At 40.9% G+C, this 17,380-nt stretch overlaps 2 protein-coding genes across 2 annotated transcripts; one reads left to right on the top strand and one right to left on the bottom strand.

The window, feature by feature from the left end:
• The first annotated feature begins 2,883 nt into the window (after window positions 1–2,883).
• On the top strand, window positions 2,884–6,220 carry LOC119650977 (adenylate kinase 7-like). Its single transcript, XM_038054240.1, has 7 exons — window positions 2,884–3,957; window positions 4,024–4,210; window positions 4,267–4,536; window positions 4,593–4,870; window positions 4,920–5,514; window positions 5,577–5,954; window positions 6,012–6,220. Exons 1-7 carry the CDS (start codon window positions 3,200–3,202, stop codon window positions 6,141–6,143), a joined length of 2,598 nt encoding a protein of 865 aa, XP_037910168.1. The 5' UTR covers window positions 2,884–3,199; the 3' UTR covers window positions 6,144–6,220.
• On the bottom strand, window positions 6,207–17,373 carry LOC119650980 (mitochondrial inner membrane protease ATP23 homolog). Its single transcript, XM_038054242.1, has 2 exons — window positions 16,728–17,373; window positions 6,207–6,439 (listed from the first exon to the last, which is right to left on the bottom strand). The coding sequence occupies exons 1-2, from the start codon at window positions 17,301–17,303 to the stop codon at window positions 6,242–6,244; spliced, it is 774 nt and encodes a 257-aa protein (XP_037910170.1). The 5' UTR covers window positions 17,304–17,373; the 3' UTR covers window positions 6,207–6,241.
• Window positions 17,374–17,380: the final 7 nt, after the last annotated feature.

Here is a 17,380-nt window from a genome sequence, read left to right on the forward strand (position 1 = left end):
TCGCATTTACTAGTTTTTTTACTAGTTCATCAAGAAGGGAAGGAATATACACCAAAATATCAAGGCTCTGGTACATTAGATGGTCCTATATTACGGCGGTAGAGGAGAAAAACACTTCGCAGTCGCATTTACTAGTAAGCACGATAAAATGCAGGAAGTTTGGTGAAGAGGGCCATCATATTAGACTGCGGTGAAGATCCACGATGTATATTGTGCAAGGGGAAAAAGGGGATGGATGGCCGGCACGTTCCAGGTGTCCGGCATATAGGAAGGACCTGAATCGTAGGGCTAAATGTGGTTGATACAAATCAACCTCAACAATTGTGAGGCAGCTCAAGACTTGTTCTCGCAAACCATTCGAGATTTGAATGTGAACGTTTTAAATAAATATCTATTATTTGATTCCAACCATACATTAATAATAATAATAATCGTTGGCGCAACAATCCATATTGGATCAGAGCCTTGAAATGTGTTAGAACACTTCATTCAATACCGTAACTGTACACTACAGAACACTGTAGGAGGCAATGCAGTCAGCATTGCGCTCGCCCGAGATTATTACCGTGATTTGACTCAGGTACTCCTTCACAGCTGAGTCGACTGGTATCCGACGTCAAGTCACGATACAAATCCCACTGCCACCAACGAGATTTGAACCGCGGCCTTCCGTATGACAACCCACCCACTGAGCTATCCGGGCCATATATTGGAAGCCTAAAATAGATTCAAATCTTAAAAACTAGTAGATCATTTACATAATTTCATGCCAATGCCGGAAATTTTATATTTTAGCATTAATTAATGTTTTTTTCTATATTTTTTTTCAATTTAAATTAACTTGAAGTGTAAATTTTTTTGGGATGTGATCAATAGTACCGGCGCGGTGGTTGAGGGGGGTAGAACGTCAGCCTTCCAATGTCGTTGCTCTGGGTTTGAATCCCAGTCATCATGAGTGTCTGTGTTCGTCTTGGGCTTTTCTCACCGCTGTGAGCTTATCACTTGCACAGTGTTAATTATGATGATAGTGAAACTGAAGCACATTCTGATTGTGCAGATGCCCTACACTCCACTAAAGAGTGAACAGGAAACACATGGAAAACTAGCCAATATACCAAAAGTTGAGTGCTCCGTGTATAAAGGTTTTGTGTTCATCTTATGTGAGAAAATCTCTACGCACCATTGTCTATTCGTACATAGCTAAGAATATAAAATGTTCCGTCATATTTTGCCAGCTCCAAGATAGCCATATGTACATTCATATCAACGACATAAATACTGTCTTCATCCTAAATGAACAAGCATTGTCTATTACGGCATGACGATCAATTTCGTCATTCCGTGTCTTTAAGAGGATTAAATTCAGCTTATGTTAGCTTTTCGGCCTCTGTTCAGCTGGCCTTTTCTTCATTAGCGCTCACAAGTTTTCTATGGGGTTTAAATCCGCGCTGTTGTATTGAGTTTTCGGCTAGAAAGTTGCGCATCTCCAAAGCAGAAAAGGTCAAAAAATTGGAAAACCTTCAATATTTCTTATAAAACAGCTACGGAAAAGGAAGAAAATTATTACATACAATATGGGACCTGTGACAGTGCACAGAATCGTTCTGACAGATGAACTCACTTGAATACTGATATTGCTCTTCAATGCAAGGGATGCTCATCCAAGATTCAATTGTAACATGCCCCATTGACAGTTCCATCAATTAGTATAAATACTCCTACATTTAATCAAGGAGTCATTTCAGTTTTGACCATAGTTGTGATAACAGTGAATAAAAAGGAAAAAAGGATGGAAAAGAGCCAAGAACGTATACTTTTTCTGAATGAGTTCAAACTCGGTCATAAAGCAGCGGAGGCGACCAAGAACATTAGCAGCGCATTTGGAGCTGATACGGTAAGCGAACGAACCACCCGGCGGTGGCTCGAAAAATTCCGGTCAGGTGACGTAAACCATCAAAACGGGCCACGTGGACATCCAGGACCATCGATTGATAACAACTAGCTGCGTTTGCTAGTCGTATCCGACACACGTCAGTCTATGAGTGACATTGCAGAGAAACTGGGCGTACACTATTCGACAGTTTCCCGGTACTTGCAACAGCTTGGAAAGGAAAAAAAGCTCGACAAATGGGTTCCGCAAGCCCTTACGGAGCGAAGCAGGGCGCTTCGAATGGAAATTTGCAGTTCTTTACTCTCCCGCAACTGAAGCGATCCCTTTTTGCACAGAATAGTAACATGTGATGAAAACTGGTTATTATACGACAATCGTCGCCGATCAACACAATGGCTACATGCTGATGAGCCACCGAAGCATATACCGAAACCGAGCATCCATCCGAAGAAGGTAATGCTGACTGTTTGGTGGTCTACAGCTGGGGTTATCCACTATTAATTCTTGGCACCTGGAGAAACGATAAATGCACAGAAAAACTGTGAGAAACTCGAGGAAATGCACCAAAAATTGAGTATTCAAAGGCCGAGATTAGTCAACAGAGATAATGTGATACTCCTTCACGACAATGCACGACCTCATGAATCTAGAACACTGGTTCAAAAATTGAACCAATTGCAATATGAGACTCTGCCTCATCCACCCTATCCACCGGACCTTTCGCCAACCGACCACCACTTTTTTAAGCATTTGGATCATTTTTTGGCGGATGCCAATTGAGGAATGAAGAGGTCATCAAAATTGCCTTCGACAAGTTCATCAACCCCTGAAAATTGGAATACTACCAAGCTGGCATACATGTTCTTGTATCTCGCTGGGAGAAGTGTTGAATTGACTGGCGCCTATTTTGATTAATTAAATAAATTTTTGTAAACTTTACAGGCGTCACTTATTTAATGCCAAGGATGTAATGGAATAATGAGAAACGAAAATCGTAGTAGTGCAATCGTTATTTATTCATTTGATTAAATGATAATTATAATCAATTCAGAAAATTCAGTCCTTCAGATTGTTACCGAAAGACAACGTTTATTATATTAGCTTATAATTGATTCACATAGTAAAGGAAAGTGGCAATTGTATCCTAATTATATCACTTCCGTAGATCTACTTACTAAATGTAATATTTCAATATGGTGACCAAAATAATTTTATTAGTAAATATGAATTTTTGAAGAGCGGCATTCATTAGCTGCCATATTGATTGAATAATTTCTATTGGCCGAAACGATTCAGAACCATTTCAAAATGGCTGCTACGGAGGAAGAAGGCGCAGCATCCATTGAAAATGTTGAAAACACTGAAGACGAGCTGACAATTCGCAAAATATTTATTGGTCATGTGAATTCATACCAGGGTAAGGCGATTGCAAAGAGATTGCCTGATTTCAAAAATCATGCATCGTCGATATCCGGCAAGTTATACGAGATATATGGTAGCCTCCAAGTAAGTGACGAAGTCGACAATGAGGTCGTAGAAAATTACGCCCCGCGTATACTAGATCGCAAGAAATCGTCATACTGGCTTAGTATCTTAGAATGTGAAATCATTGTATACGATATAGGAATGCACAACTCGCAAGTGGTTGAGGCACAGAAAGTGCTGGAGATGCTTGAGGCAAAATTGAAAGCTTGCGAACCGGATTCAAATGAACCTGTCAGGTACTTTATCCTTATTTCGACACCCATGGTTTGGGCACGGACCGTTGTGGAGAGTGATGAGGGCGCAGCACCACTAACAGAAGCAGATTATCGAAAGCGAAGAGCTCACCCCTGCTATTTAAAGCACCAATACCTAGAGCGTGAAGTGATGAACGCCCAAAATCGACATAAGGGGAGGCTTCGGACGATCGTAATTTGCCCAGGTGTTACTTACGGTGGGCGTAATGATGTTCTACATTACATCTTCAAAAAAGCATTCTATAATAAGGAGTCAATTGAGATATACCAGAAAGATCGTAACGAACTAAATTATATACCAATGATATACATAAATGACTTCGCACAGTGAGTTGCATAGGCTTTGTTTAGAAAACAGATGTTCATTTAATTTTCACCTCACACAAAATACAGGATGATTTCTAATGTGATTGAAAGTTTCCCACCCGAAAAAATACGATACCTGCTAGCGGTTCAACCGAATCCAATGTCTTTGAAAAGCTTCGCCATTGTTGTGGCAAGGACCTTAGCGGGTAATCCAATGAAAGTGAAGATATGCACAAAAGATGAAATCTTGAACGCTTCAGAAAACCTCATTTCGGTAAAACACTATTCACGTACTTCATGATGATATTTCAGATGAGAAAATAATTCTAGCAACGTGTCTATCATTACCTTACCCTAAACTTGAAAATGGTGCCAACATACTTTCAAGATTTCCCATTCACATTTTCGGATGACTTAGAGGAAATGGGTAACAGACTGGCAGATGAATTTCGGCGTGAACGGAATTTATTACCAATCAAAATCATAGTGGATGGACCACCATGTTCAGGGAAAACCACGCTTTGCAGGGCACTTGCTGAACAGTATGAAGTCCATTACATAGATCCGAAATCTGTCGTTTACAATGTTATAAAGAGTTTGGTAATAATGGGTTTGAAGAAAAGTGTTTTATTTTACTATTAAGTCATCACATCTAGGAACAAAAAATAGAGGAAGCAAAGTCTTACCTGAATCAAACTAGAAACTTTGACGCTGCGGAATACATGGCGGAAGATGTCGAAGGTGATTTGGATTTACCGGCTGGCGCTGAATCTGCAGACTTTCTTCGGCAGCCAGAGATGTCTGTTGAGATTGTGAAAATGACCGATAGTTTGCGCGAGCAGTTAATCGAATGGGAAGCAGAACTAACAGATTTGACTGAATACATGCAGTCGGTTCACGAAGAAGATGAGATGGATTTCGATTACATAAAAAAGTATTCATAGTTTCGCAATCTAATCGTGTATTATGACGTCTTCTTTCAGGTGCCTTGTTGAAATTCTCTCATCTAAGCCTTGCAGTGAAAATCAAGGTTACGTAATAGATGACTTCCCATTTGATTATAACCAAGCCAGTGAAATATTCCCGACATCGTTATTTCATCCTAGCGAAGAGGAGGAGGAAGAAGATATTCCCCAAAATATGTATACTTACAGCATGAAACCAACGTTTTTCATTGTTCTCATCGCTCCTGATGAAATTCTCTTTAAACGAGCCATGTCGCTAACGGAGAAAGAAGCCGTTGAGACGCAGAACACCGAAGAGCAGCTGATTGCTCGGCTATCAAAGTATCGTGAGCGAACTGAAGAAGATGTCACTTGCACTTATTTTTTTAGTGACAATGATATAACACCAATCATTATCAAGATAACGGCAGACATGAAGCCTGAACAAGTGCTTGAGCAGGTTAAAAGGCAAATTGGTGCCCCGCATATATATCCCATGACCCGAACACAAATGGATCAAATCGCTAAATCTGAACTCAAAGCAAAAATGGAGAAAGAACAAGAAGAGCGCCTCAGGAGGGAGCAAGTTGAACGCGACGAAATAGCTGCAAGGGAGGAAAAGCTTCAAGATTGGGTAAATAAGATACAAGTAAGTAGCTTCTGTGTGGGTTAAACTCTGGTCCTATTATTCCTTAGACTGAGAAGTTTGAACGTCTTAAACGACAAGAGCAAGATATGCTTGAATCGAAAAGCCTTCCGTTACGAAGCTATTTATGCAAATATGTGCTGCCCACCTTAACTGAAGGTTTACTAAAAGTTGCAGAAGTCAAACCCGAAGATCCTATCGACTATTTAGCGGAGTATTTATTTCGTTGTAATCCAACTGGTCGCGTCTTGGATCCGGCCTACAGTGAGGAAGCAAAACGTCTACTTCTTAGTTTAGATTGGGATGCTGAGCAGATGATTGCAAAGCAGGGTGACGAGGAAAGTCGAGCCGACAGTCTGGAATGCGACGATAGCTTCATAACGCATCAAATAGATGCAAAAAGCAGTTACATTGCATTTAAGCGGAAGGTAAACTTGCATTCAAACCAGGTCTTTGTAACAAACTACTAGAGACATTGTTTGTAGCACAAACGAACGCAGAAATCTGAAGCATCGAAAACTTCAAGTTCCACTGATAGCGTTCAAGGTAGTATAAAACAGAAAAGCCATGCAAGTACTAGGAACGAAACAAAATCAGAAATGAGGAAACCAATGTAAATGAAATTTAACAATTTTATTTGTATATCTATTAAAGCTAAATCTACAGTAAGTTGTTAACAATAAAAACACGTTTTTTCCAATCTTTCCGATTATTGCTATATGTCGTAACCATACAAAGGACCCTCCAAATAGGCTTTGTGCTGATCAGGGGAATTTCTGCGTATTCTTCGTCCTATTGGCTCCAAGTCAGCATAGCACTTCGGGAATACTCTTTCCACTGCATCAATGGCTTCATCTCGAGTTACTTTCCTAACAGCAAGAACCGATTCCAGTGCCTTTGTTTTAACGCAATTCTGAAAAATTAAATTAATGAAATTAGCTTTTAAGGTTAATCAATTTCGTGACCCCTATCGCGCTTGACAGAACACAAACGCATAATATGGTTTAGAAGTAATCTGTATTGTAATACAAGGTGCGTGCCATAAGTTTTAAGACTACGCCTGGTAAACAATTTTTAAAAATGCAAAAAAATTGAGTGTAATTTTTACTCAAAATAACCTCCATTAACACGAATACACCCATTGGCGCGATATTGTAGCTTATCCATCACTTAAACTCGGAAACTGAAAACCCTTTCAACTTGGCCGTTACAGATGTTTGGATGTCCTTAATCGTTATATAATGGGTTTCCTTCATCTCCAATTTTAAGCTTGAGAAAGCAAAGTAATCTGGGGAAATCCGGGAAGTGGGAGGAATGGCTCAACTGAGTTCACCTTTTTTAGCCAGAAGCTGCTGAACAACAGTGGCGGTATGCAGCCCGCCTCGCACGTGCGATACGTTTGCACAAACGGTCCAAAACTTGTTTGTAAAACTTTGCAACGACAGTCTGATCCTTCGGAACAAATGGTGGTGAATGATCCCTTTGCTATCGAAAATCTCACTTTCGGCTTTTGAAACCAAAACTTTTTTGAAGGCGATATGTTTGGATCACTCTACTCTGTGTTCGTTTCCGGATCATAGACGAAGCGCCACCTCTCGTCCCCTGTTATTATCGAATCCAAAAGAAATTGGATCATTTGCGATCATTTCAAGCACATCTTCGCCATGAACGACGCTGTTCCTTTTCTTCGGCAGTTAACATATGCAGCATAAAACGCGTGCACACTTTTCTCTTCTTCAAATCTTTACGCAAAATACGTTGAATGATGGCTTTTGTTATCCTCGTTTTCTCCTCTATCAACCTGCACGGACGTCGATGATCGCTGCACTACCGATGTTTGCGTCCGTTTTCGTGCTCACTGGTCAGCCACTACTCTCTTCGTCTTCCATGTTCTCTCTAACGTCGGTAAACGCGGCACCAACGAAATGTTATTGCGCAAGACACAGCTGATTAACCATATACTTTTCGTATTAGTTCGTAAGTTTTGGAACGATTAAACTCGGCTTTACGGCCAAATTTAATCGCGACACGTTGCTCTAAATTTTAGCTGTTTCTGAGAAAACTGCGTGTGGCAGACAGACAGAACAGACTTAGGCGTGGCGAAGTGCCTGGTGCGTATCGTTGCCGACTTTCTAATCGATAGGCGTGGCGAAGTACTTGGAGCTGTGTGTCGCATAATTGTACTCCGAACATTTTGCGCCTACAGAACAATATCCAATGAAGCAGCTTACGTGATAGCAGGAATGATCCCGATTGAGATCCTGGCGAAAGAAATACAGCGACTTCACGATCGAACGTATCTCACCGGAGAATCTCCTGCCCGTCGGCGACAGTTCGCACGAACTGAAACTCTCGCGGAATGGCAAGAGAAGTGGGACTAGTCAGAAAAAGGCCGCTGGGCTCACAAAACCACATGGGATATCCGGAAATGGGTCGGGCGACCCCCGGCGAAGTAGATTTAGACCTAACTCAATTCTTGAGCGAACACAGAGGCTATCGTGCATATCTGCATCGATTTGGACGTGATGATTCGCCATATTGCCCAAAGTGCCCACATATTGCAGAGGACGCGGAACACGCCTTTTTTCATTCGAAGCCCAAAGGGCTACATTAGAAGCTACAACCGGGGAGCACTTTACACCTGAAAATATAATGGAACTTATGGTGAAAGCAAAGGGAATATGGACCGAAGTCGAAAAAGTGATTGCAGCCATCGGAAAGAAGCTTAGGCAGGAAGAAGTCATCCCAAAGAATGAAGGCGAGAGAAACATGAGCCTAAAATAAATTCTGATCCAGCATCGCGACGTAATACCAAATGGGAGTCCCGCGGGGAGAGTGGAAGGAGAGGAAGGTGGTTTTATTGGATAAGAGTCCCACATAACCGTGTGGCTGGAGCCTGCGGTAGCTTTTGAAGCTTTCCACCTTCCATCGACACAAAAAAAACAGACAAGATTTTGTTTTGCAAACAAAACGCTAAAAAAGGAAGCGAATTGCATAACGATACATTCGATTAACCAAATGGGGACGAAAAGAGCGTAGACACCGTGTGAAACCTTTATTTTCCGCAAAGAATATTGGCGATCGTCTGAACTTATACCAGAAGCTCTAAAACCTTGACTTGGTTGATGATAACGCCCCAACTGACAGAACAGAACACTGAAAACGAGCGATCGCTCGAGTATTTCCGCAGTACAGTGCGTGAACAGTCGTGAAAAAAGCCGGCTGGACTTTGTTGTTTGGGAAAAATATTCCTCCATAGTATATATATTGGGAGGCGGAATAAATAATAGGCATCCGTTGTCCCAGCGAAGCAGCATTTGCGGGAAGTTTTGCTATACTTTTGCAAATTGAAAAAATGTGGCATTAAAAGTTGTAGATTGTTTGTCGAAGCTCAATCGGAAAGCAGATGCAGGGAATGGTTTAATCGATTCAAAAGTGGTAATTTTGAAGTTTGCGATCAATCACCCGCAGGTGCATTAAAAAAGCTTGAAGATGAAGAACTGATAGCGTTACTCCAAGAAGATCCATGCCAAACTCTACAGGAGTTATCAGAAGCGTTAAATTTTGACAACAATTTGTACGAAATGATCAGATAACGAATTTCGGACTGCATAAAAAACGGAGGAAGGCATACTTTCTATTGTTTTCATATTACAGCCATTGGGTGTGGAAAAAAAACAATCAATAATGTATATTTTATAAAAAAAAACAAAAGATCGCCGGAAAATAATAATGTAAGAAAATTAAATCATTTTAATTATTAGTTTAAGGTATCTATCAAGAACATCTTATGGCATTCATCCTCTTTCTGGGAATTCCATTTTCACTCGTTGAGTTTTAGGCGTACTTCTTATTTATAATTGTCGATTTGTTTAGAGAGTTTTCGTGGCAAATACCATGAAAATTTATATCTCTAGCAATCAAAGCATTAGGTTCGTTGTGGAGAAAATGTTTGTACAAAAAGAAACAAGCGATTTGTCGGACCCTTTGATGATCACTTATAATTTTTGAGACGATTTCGACTTAATGGTAACATACTTCCTTAATGGTGACATACTTTTAACTCATCAGGAGATCCGCAAAACAATTCATGAGCTCAACGTCAACAAAGGTCCCGGCTCCGATCTAACTTCTCCCTAATTTTTAGCGCAGTGCATAAGTCAATTGACTTTTCCTCTGTATTTGATCTTTCAAAAATCACTATCAATGGGAATTTTCCCATCCTTTTGGAAATCCTCTCACGTTATCTACAAGAGTGGAAATGTTGCTATTTTGTCAGCAATCCTTAAACTTTTCGAGAAACTGGCTTGTCATAATTTCTCTTGTCATTAACCCACGTCTTAATAAATAAAAACATGGGTTTGAGAAAGGTAGATCGACTTCCACTAATCTCATCATTCTATAATAGTTTATAACGTCCTCTGCGAATTAGAAAAAGGGAACCAGATGGACTTCAACAAGGCTTCCGACGGGGTCATATTCTATTGGGCAAATTATGTAATTGGTATATTTTGCGCTTCTCTTTCGTGCTCTCCCCAGCGTACCGAAACCAATCTTTTCGTTTGTCCTACATAGCTCTTCTTGCAATCTGAACACGTTGGTTTACATATTCCGCTGGACTCGTGCTTTAATTTGCGATCTTTGGGGGATCTTAGCCTGCTTTTGTGTTGGTGCATCTTACTCGATAGCACCATGTCGATATAAACCTATTTCATCGTTCCTTTAAGTTTGGACGAAGTCTCAGAATGTGCGAGCCCGATTCTTCTTTTCCCTTCCAAGTTATTGATGAAATATGGCAATACCTGTCTTTCTTGTAGTTTCACTTTTTTCCTCATGAGACTTTCGATAATCAATGGTTGGAAGCCGTTCATTCTTCACTCCGGTGTGGATGATATATTCCTTTTCTCTCATAAATATTTCAGCACTGAGGAGCATGGAGAACAATCTGTGGTTCATTGCATGGACAGGGAGCATTTATGCTGTCTGTAGTTTCCAGAATCGTGTGCTGTGTGTGTATAGTTTTCTAATAAATATTAAGAGAGATTCTCTTTTCCCTCCAATAATTCTTAAATCTAGAAAGGGGAGTTGTCCATCGGCTTCTACCTCCATTATAAATCTTAAGTTTCGATGTACCTTATTCAGGGCCTCCAACATCTCTTGAACTTTGTCTTTGTTCCTCTGGTCCCTTTGAGTATACTTCCGACGCCGAAATAGTGTGATCTTTGCTCGAGGATCTCGCAAGAACCATCGTAAGTCAAGTAAGTAGGCTCTGGGAGACGTCCATCCTAATTAGCACATGCGTGCACGACTCGGGATCCCTTCGATTATGTGTGTCGTTTTTTCGGGTTATTTTATAATGAAAAAAAAAAAAGACAAAGTTAATTTTTTTAAATGCCGAATAATGAGTTTTTATTCCGCCGGTAGGTATTTTGAGATCCAGTTGTTCTCTTCTTCAGTAATTTTTTGTCGGAATTCCTGGGCACGTCGGCCACGTTGACGAGTGGTGGTAGTTTCAGCTACTACCCTATGTCCTTGAGCAGGCCCATAAACCCAAGTGTTAAAGTTAAAGCTCGACCTTATTTCGAGTATAGAGTTGATGGTAAGTAAGTAAGTAAGACGAGCAGCAGGATTTGTGACCAAAAAGGATCGTTTTGAGCTATTATGCCGACAGCATCTTTTATCATCTGTCGAGCATTCTATTATAATAGAATGCGGTCGGTATGTTGTTGTCCGGTGGCACCGGGAGCCTAATTTAAAGAAAATGGGGGACTCGAACTACATTCCCTGTTCGGTGATTATGGAATCCACTCACGACAAAGGGCCTCGGCACAAGATTGTGCAGTAATGTCTTTTAGAGGTTATTGTTCTTGTCATTTTGGGGCGACTAGCCGATTCGTGGTCTGTATGTCTGGATGTGTTAGATCGCAAAGGGCGTGAAATACTTCCTTGAGGAAATCGGCGGGAGTATATGAAATTGGTTCCTTGCCTGACTTCTTACAGTATATACTAGATGTTGAGCCGAAGATAGGAAACTCCCTAAATGAATTTTTGGAGTTAGTCCTGAGGTTCTGAAAAACTGCATTCTGCGCCTCCACGATCGACGGTGGCGGCTCGAAAGGAATCACCATCTTATAGTCGCTTACTTGTTGCATCAGCCACTGCCCCCAAGGTTAGAGAACTGCAATCCCCCCAAGTTCAATGTCGACCGCTTGTATGACCCAGCTGTTGGTCGACAGTGAGAGAGCTATCTTGCCGATCGGACCGCAGATACACTGAGTAATCCTCCTGAGAATAGCGATGAGCATTGGATCGTCTTCAAAATTGCTCATTTCTCGGATGTTACGTAGTTGAAGTTGCTCCAATTAAAGATGAAATAGCTAGTCACCATAGCATGCAGATACGGACTGTTCCTCTAAGCAGAAGAGAAATCATCTCGGCGATCAATGTACTCAAAATGAGTAAACCCACCGGGGTCCCTGCAAAATCATTTGTCGATGTACTTGCAGTTTCTGCGGGCCTACTCCTTCCACTTGTACAGGAATCATGGGAATCTGAAACCATAGAGTGGAAAAAAGAATGATCGTTAAGATTCCCGTTTTAAGAGTGACAACTGAAAGGATATTTACGTGCTTTCTGCCGTTGCAAAAATAATTGCCAAAATAATCCCGGACGCATCAAAGAACATCTTAAGCTTGATCGACAGAGAGCAGGTTTCCTGTTTGAATCCTCATTGACCATATCAACATCCTGCGGATCATTTCGGAATAATGCGTGTAGTTTAGATCTCTGCTTCACCTACTCATCATCGATTTTCAAGTTTTCCACAACGCAAAAAGGGAGTGTATCTAGCGTGTTTTACGCAAGAGGGGTACTCTGGAGAAACTAATAACTATTAGCAGAGTTATTATGTACAACAGTCACGTGCTGCACCAACGTAAAATCTAAAAGGAATTTTGTCACCGATATGTTTTTGTCTTGTTATCGGTGACGATTTTCATGCTGGCTCCAGAGAAGTTGAAAGAGTTCAGTAGATCATGACTATGAAATTTGTTTACTCTCTTAACGCCAAATAAGTCTGGATGGAGAGAGAGGCAAGTGGACTTGGACTAAAGATAAACGCCGCCAAAACCAAGGTCCTCAGTTTGATAGATTACCGTACCCTTGCTATCTGCATTAAGTGTATATTTGATGTCGCCCGACACATTAACAATGCCAGATCCACTTTCACTGCCTTGTCTAGAATTTGGAAATGCAGTTATCTCAACACCAAGAACAAGTTAAGACTGTTTTGTGCTGGCCTTCCATGTTGCTATATGGTAGTAGCACTGAGACGTTACCCCGATACCTGTCTGCGAGGTATCCTCGGAATATGCTGACCTGATATTATTTCAAACAAAAAACTTGGTCGGTGCACAGGCCACCCATGCGCAATCTGAAGGCGGAAGTGGCAATGCGTACGTCACACATTAAGGAGTGGATCAGTAGAGGAATGAGGGCAACTCGGAAGTTCCTGGGAGAGCTGAAATGTATTTCAGCGAAACGCGAACGATGGCGTCTAGTTGGGGTTGACGCGCAATACCACACCAAGTAGAAGATGGCAAACGCATATATAAACACAGAAAAAACTGGAACAAAATAATAAAATATGAACAAAAGAAAGGATCATTTCCGTGATTGCCTAAGAATTTTGTGAAAGAATACAATTTTTCAGAGAAAAGAAAACACTGAAAAAGGGGACAGTTTGGCCCCGAAATACTGTGTTCTTTCATAAAATTAACCGGCTTCGGAAAGTACTAAACGAGACCTTTCATTCGATGTCCCACTTGAAAGAAGATCTCCCGCTTCCCGATTCACACTTTCCTTTCCACCTGGGGGTTAAATCCGACCGTTTTGACATGAAAATAGCTCTAATTTTAAGGGCTACAACTTTTTAAGGGGGGAAGTGAAATATGCAGTTAATAAAACCTGCAGTAAAAATCCTGGATTAAAGCAAAACCATGGAAAGCATACGATCTCCTTGGCAACACCTAGACCCATTGAACAACACGAGCCAAAGCTCTCGATACACTAATTAGAGGGTGGCATCGCTTAGCCAAGGACAATTGAAGGATAATTGCAAAATTTTTTTTTTGTTTTTCAAAATAATTGATACATATGCTACTTCTGCTGTTCAAAAACAATCTATTGAATGAAATGACTGATGAAAAACTATTTTATACTTTCTAAATGAACTTACAGGCCAGTTCAACATACACTGGGCAAAATAAGTCCGGAAACATTTACGTTTTAAAATTTATATACTTGATATTGTCGGAAATACGATAGATTTCATACTGAAAGCATTCTTATAATACACAGCAGACATTAAACTTTTATTTTAATATAATGTAGCTTTGAATGCAAACCAACAATAGTTATGAGAAATGATTGAAATATAAAATATTTCCTCTAGTGTAAAAAAAGTCTGGAAACACTTATGTAAACAAAGCTAACAAAAGATTTCAACGATTACAACTAATTATATTCACCATAGACTTTAAGGACAAAGGCCAGAAACGAAGTATTATCAATAGAAATTGTTTTAGTCTGGCATTAGCTTACATACACGATGGAAGTGCCAAAGTCGATCCATGAATTAATTGATTCCTTGCGAAATCAAGATAAATCTGTCAGGGAAATTGGGAGGATTATCTAAAAATCCATGTAAAGTTTCCAAAATCTTAAACAGGTGCGACGAATTGGACATATATAAGTTTCTCAAATGAAAAAATTCTAAAAAATGTCCATGACAATCAGCGCACAAACGCTTAGACTATCGATACAAACTTGTCGCGTGGCTATCGAGTAACAGCTAGTTCCCAAACTGTGCGGAGCAAGTTACGGGGAAGTGGTCTTTTTCGGCCGAATTTCTAGGAAGAAGCCATATATGTGCAAATTAAATCGTAAGCACCGTTTGCAATTTGCAAAGGGATATGTTTAAATATTACAACGGGGCATTATCTGCTACATACATTAAAAGGGGATATCACACAGTGCAGCAATTACAGAGGTATCACGTTGCTGAATACCAGCTGTAAGATACTCTATGGTAGCTTGCTAGGCCGAACAGCCCCATACGCCCAGAACATCATTGGGCCATACCAAAGGGCATATTGGGGCAATGGGTTGAGTATTTAGGTGAACTGCTCAACAACCAAAATAGCGGCGAATTGGAGGTCCCGTCAACTGAAGACGACGGAGAAATGCTGCCACCACCAAGCATAGAAGAAACAGTCCGTACAATTCATCGGCTTAAAAACCATAAGTCGCCAGGAGCCGATGGAATTACAACCGAATTGGTTAAATATGGAGGCGACCAATTATACCAAGTAGTTCATCAACTGATGCTTAAAGTGTGGAACAGCGAAACAATGCCTGACGACTGGCAACGAGGCTTCTATCTCATACATAAAAAGGGGGATATCATGTAGTCCAGCAATTATAGAGGTATCCCGTTGCTGAGTACCATCTGTAAGATATTTTCCGCTATCTTGCTAGGCCGGATAGCCCCATACGCTCAGAACATGATTGGCCCATACCAAAACGGCTTCACTCCAGGCAAATCAGCAACAGATCACATTTTCTCTATGCGGTAAGTGATGGAAAACTGTTGGAATATGTACATCAGTTGCACCATCTTTTCATCGACTTTAAAGCCGCCTATGACAGCATAGCCAAACTGTTCACGGCCATGAGAGAATTCGGTATCCCAACGAAATTGATAAGACTGACCAGGCTGACTCTGATCAAGATGCGAGGCCAGATAAAAGCAATAGGTTCACTCTCGAGACCATTCAACATCAACAACGTCTACGACAAGGGAATGCGTCCTCTTTAACCTGGCCCTGGGAAAAGTGATCGGTGATGCAGTTGTTAATGCAAGAGGCACCAGCCTCTTCAAATCCACCCGACGACTGGCCTACACTGACGATATTGACATTATGGGAAGAACAACCCGAGATGTTCAGTCTACCTTCATCTAGATCGATCAGGCGGCGCGAGATCTTGGGCTGCACATTAACGAAGCTAAGACGAAGTACATGGTGGCAACGTCAGCGCCAAAACCAAAAGAACGAACAACATCGAATCGCACTGGTCAAACAAAAACAATGAAGATAAGAGACTACAACTTTGAGGCCGTTGAAAATTTCTTCTATCTAGGGTCGAAAATCACAACCGATAACAGCATGAAGATGAAATCCGAACACGGTTGTTGGCTGCCAACAGAGCCTATTTCAGCTTACAGAAACTCTTTCATTCGAAGCGTCTCACCATAGGGTCAAAGCTCTTACTGTACAAGAAGACAATAATCTTGCCAGTTCTTATGTGTTCCTCGGAGACTTGGGTTCTTAGCGAAAAAATTGTGAACTTTTTGCCGCTTTCGAGAAAAGAATCCTCCGAAGAATTTTTGACCCCCTACATGAGGCTGAACATAACGATGAAATCTATGAGCGAAAGGCGAAGATGATATTATGGCCTTGGACTGTATGAGTGCAAAGGGAGTTGGTGCCTTGCATGTTATAAATAGAATTATTGACCAACATATCTACATTGACACTCTCAAAAATAATTTGCGACAAAATGCCAATAAATTGGGTCTTAGTAGTTCTTTCATCTTCCAGCAGGATAACGACCCGAAGCACACTGCTATGAAAACAAAGGAGCAGCGTTTGTATAATGTACCCTGGCAGCTGAAGACACCTCTTCAGTCGCCAGACCTTAATCCCATCGAGCATTTAAGGGATGAAATTAACCGACGAGTAAAGGCAACAAGAGCAATAAATAAAGATGGACTCAAAACAGTTTTACTGTTGGAAAAATGGGAGAGGATTCCAACAGAAGTTACAGACAATTTGGACAAATCAATGAAAAGCCGGTTATTGGAAGTGATTAGGAATAAAGGTCTCTAATTTATACAACTTTATGTATGCACACAATTTACCGGCGTTTCAAGACTTTTTTGTATGTTTTTGTTTCTTACGTTTATTATTTATTATTGTTGCCATTCTTCATTGGAGTTTGTTTAAATAAAAGTTTATTGAGTAAAATAAGATTATTTTTATAATGGGAAATATCCTGAGCAATAAGTGTAAGATAGGAAGTTTTCCAGACTTCTTTTGTCTAGTGTACGTTTTGAAAGTTTGAATGCATGCGTCACCCACCTGATGAGCTTCCTTGATATTGAAGAACGATGCATCGCCTTGGAACCAAGCGCTCAAGAATGAGCAATGCGCAAGGTTCGCCGCCCTTATCTCGGTGCAAGCCAAATGGTCAATATTTTTGAAATCCAGATCGTTGTTGCAATAGTCGAACATGTGGATCATTTCATGAGTGAGAACGCCTTGTACCATTCCCTCCTTCCGTGCCATATTCTGGCAGACAACGATTTGATTTGTGATTGGGTCATACCCGCCAGTCACTGTATTTTCACAAACTTCGCAGGAAATATGTCGACGGATGTCAATTGGGCAGCCGGAACTCTTCAAAGCTCCCATCATCAGTTTTACGAGGGGACTGTTTTTGATGCACCAATAAACATTGCGTTCGCACTTCAGCTTGTCCAGATTTTCCTTGCCTTCGAGGCCAAGGAGAACGCGACCCCACTTTGGCTTAAAGGTAGTTCCGCGACGTTCCGGGTAGAGATCATAGCCCCAGGCTTTACCGTCGTCTGGTGTATTGGTCACATTTTCCTCACTCGCAGTGCGACCTTCTGAACCTTTATTACTCTCAGCAACCATTGTTGAACAATCTTTCCCCGCAGATTTAAGGTTAGTCCGCTGCCGGACATTTGACAATTTATGCTGGTAAGGTAGTG

Source organism: Hermetia illucens, chromosome 3, assembly GCF_905115235.1.
Source record: "Hermetia illucens chromosome 3, iHerIll2.2.curated.20191125, whole genome shotgun sequence".
NCBI classification, from domain to species: domain Eukaryota; kingdom Metazoa; phylum Arthropoda; class Insecta; order Diptera; family Stratiomyidae; genus Hermetia; species Hermetia illucens.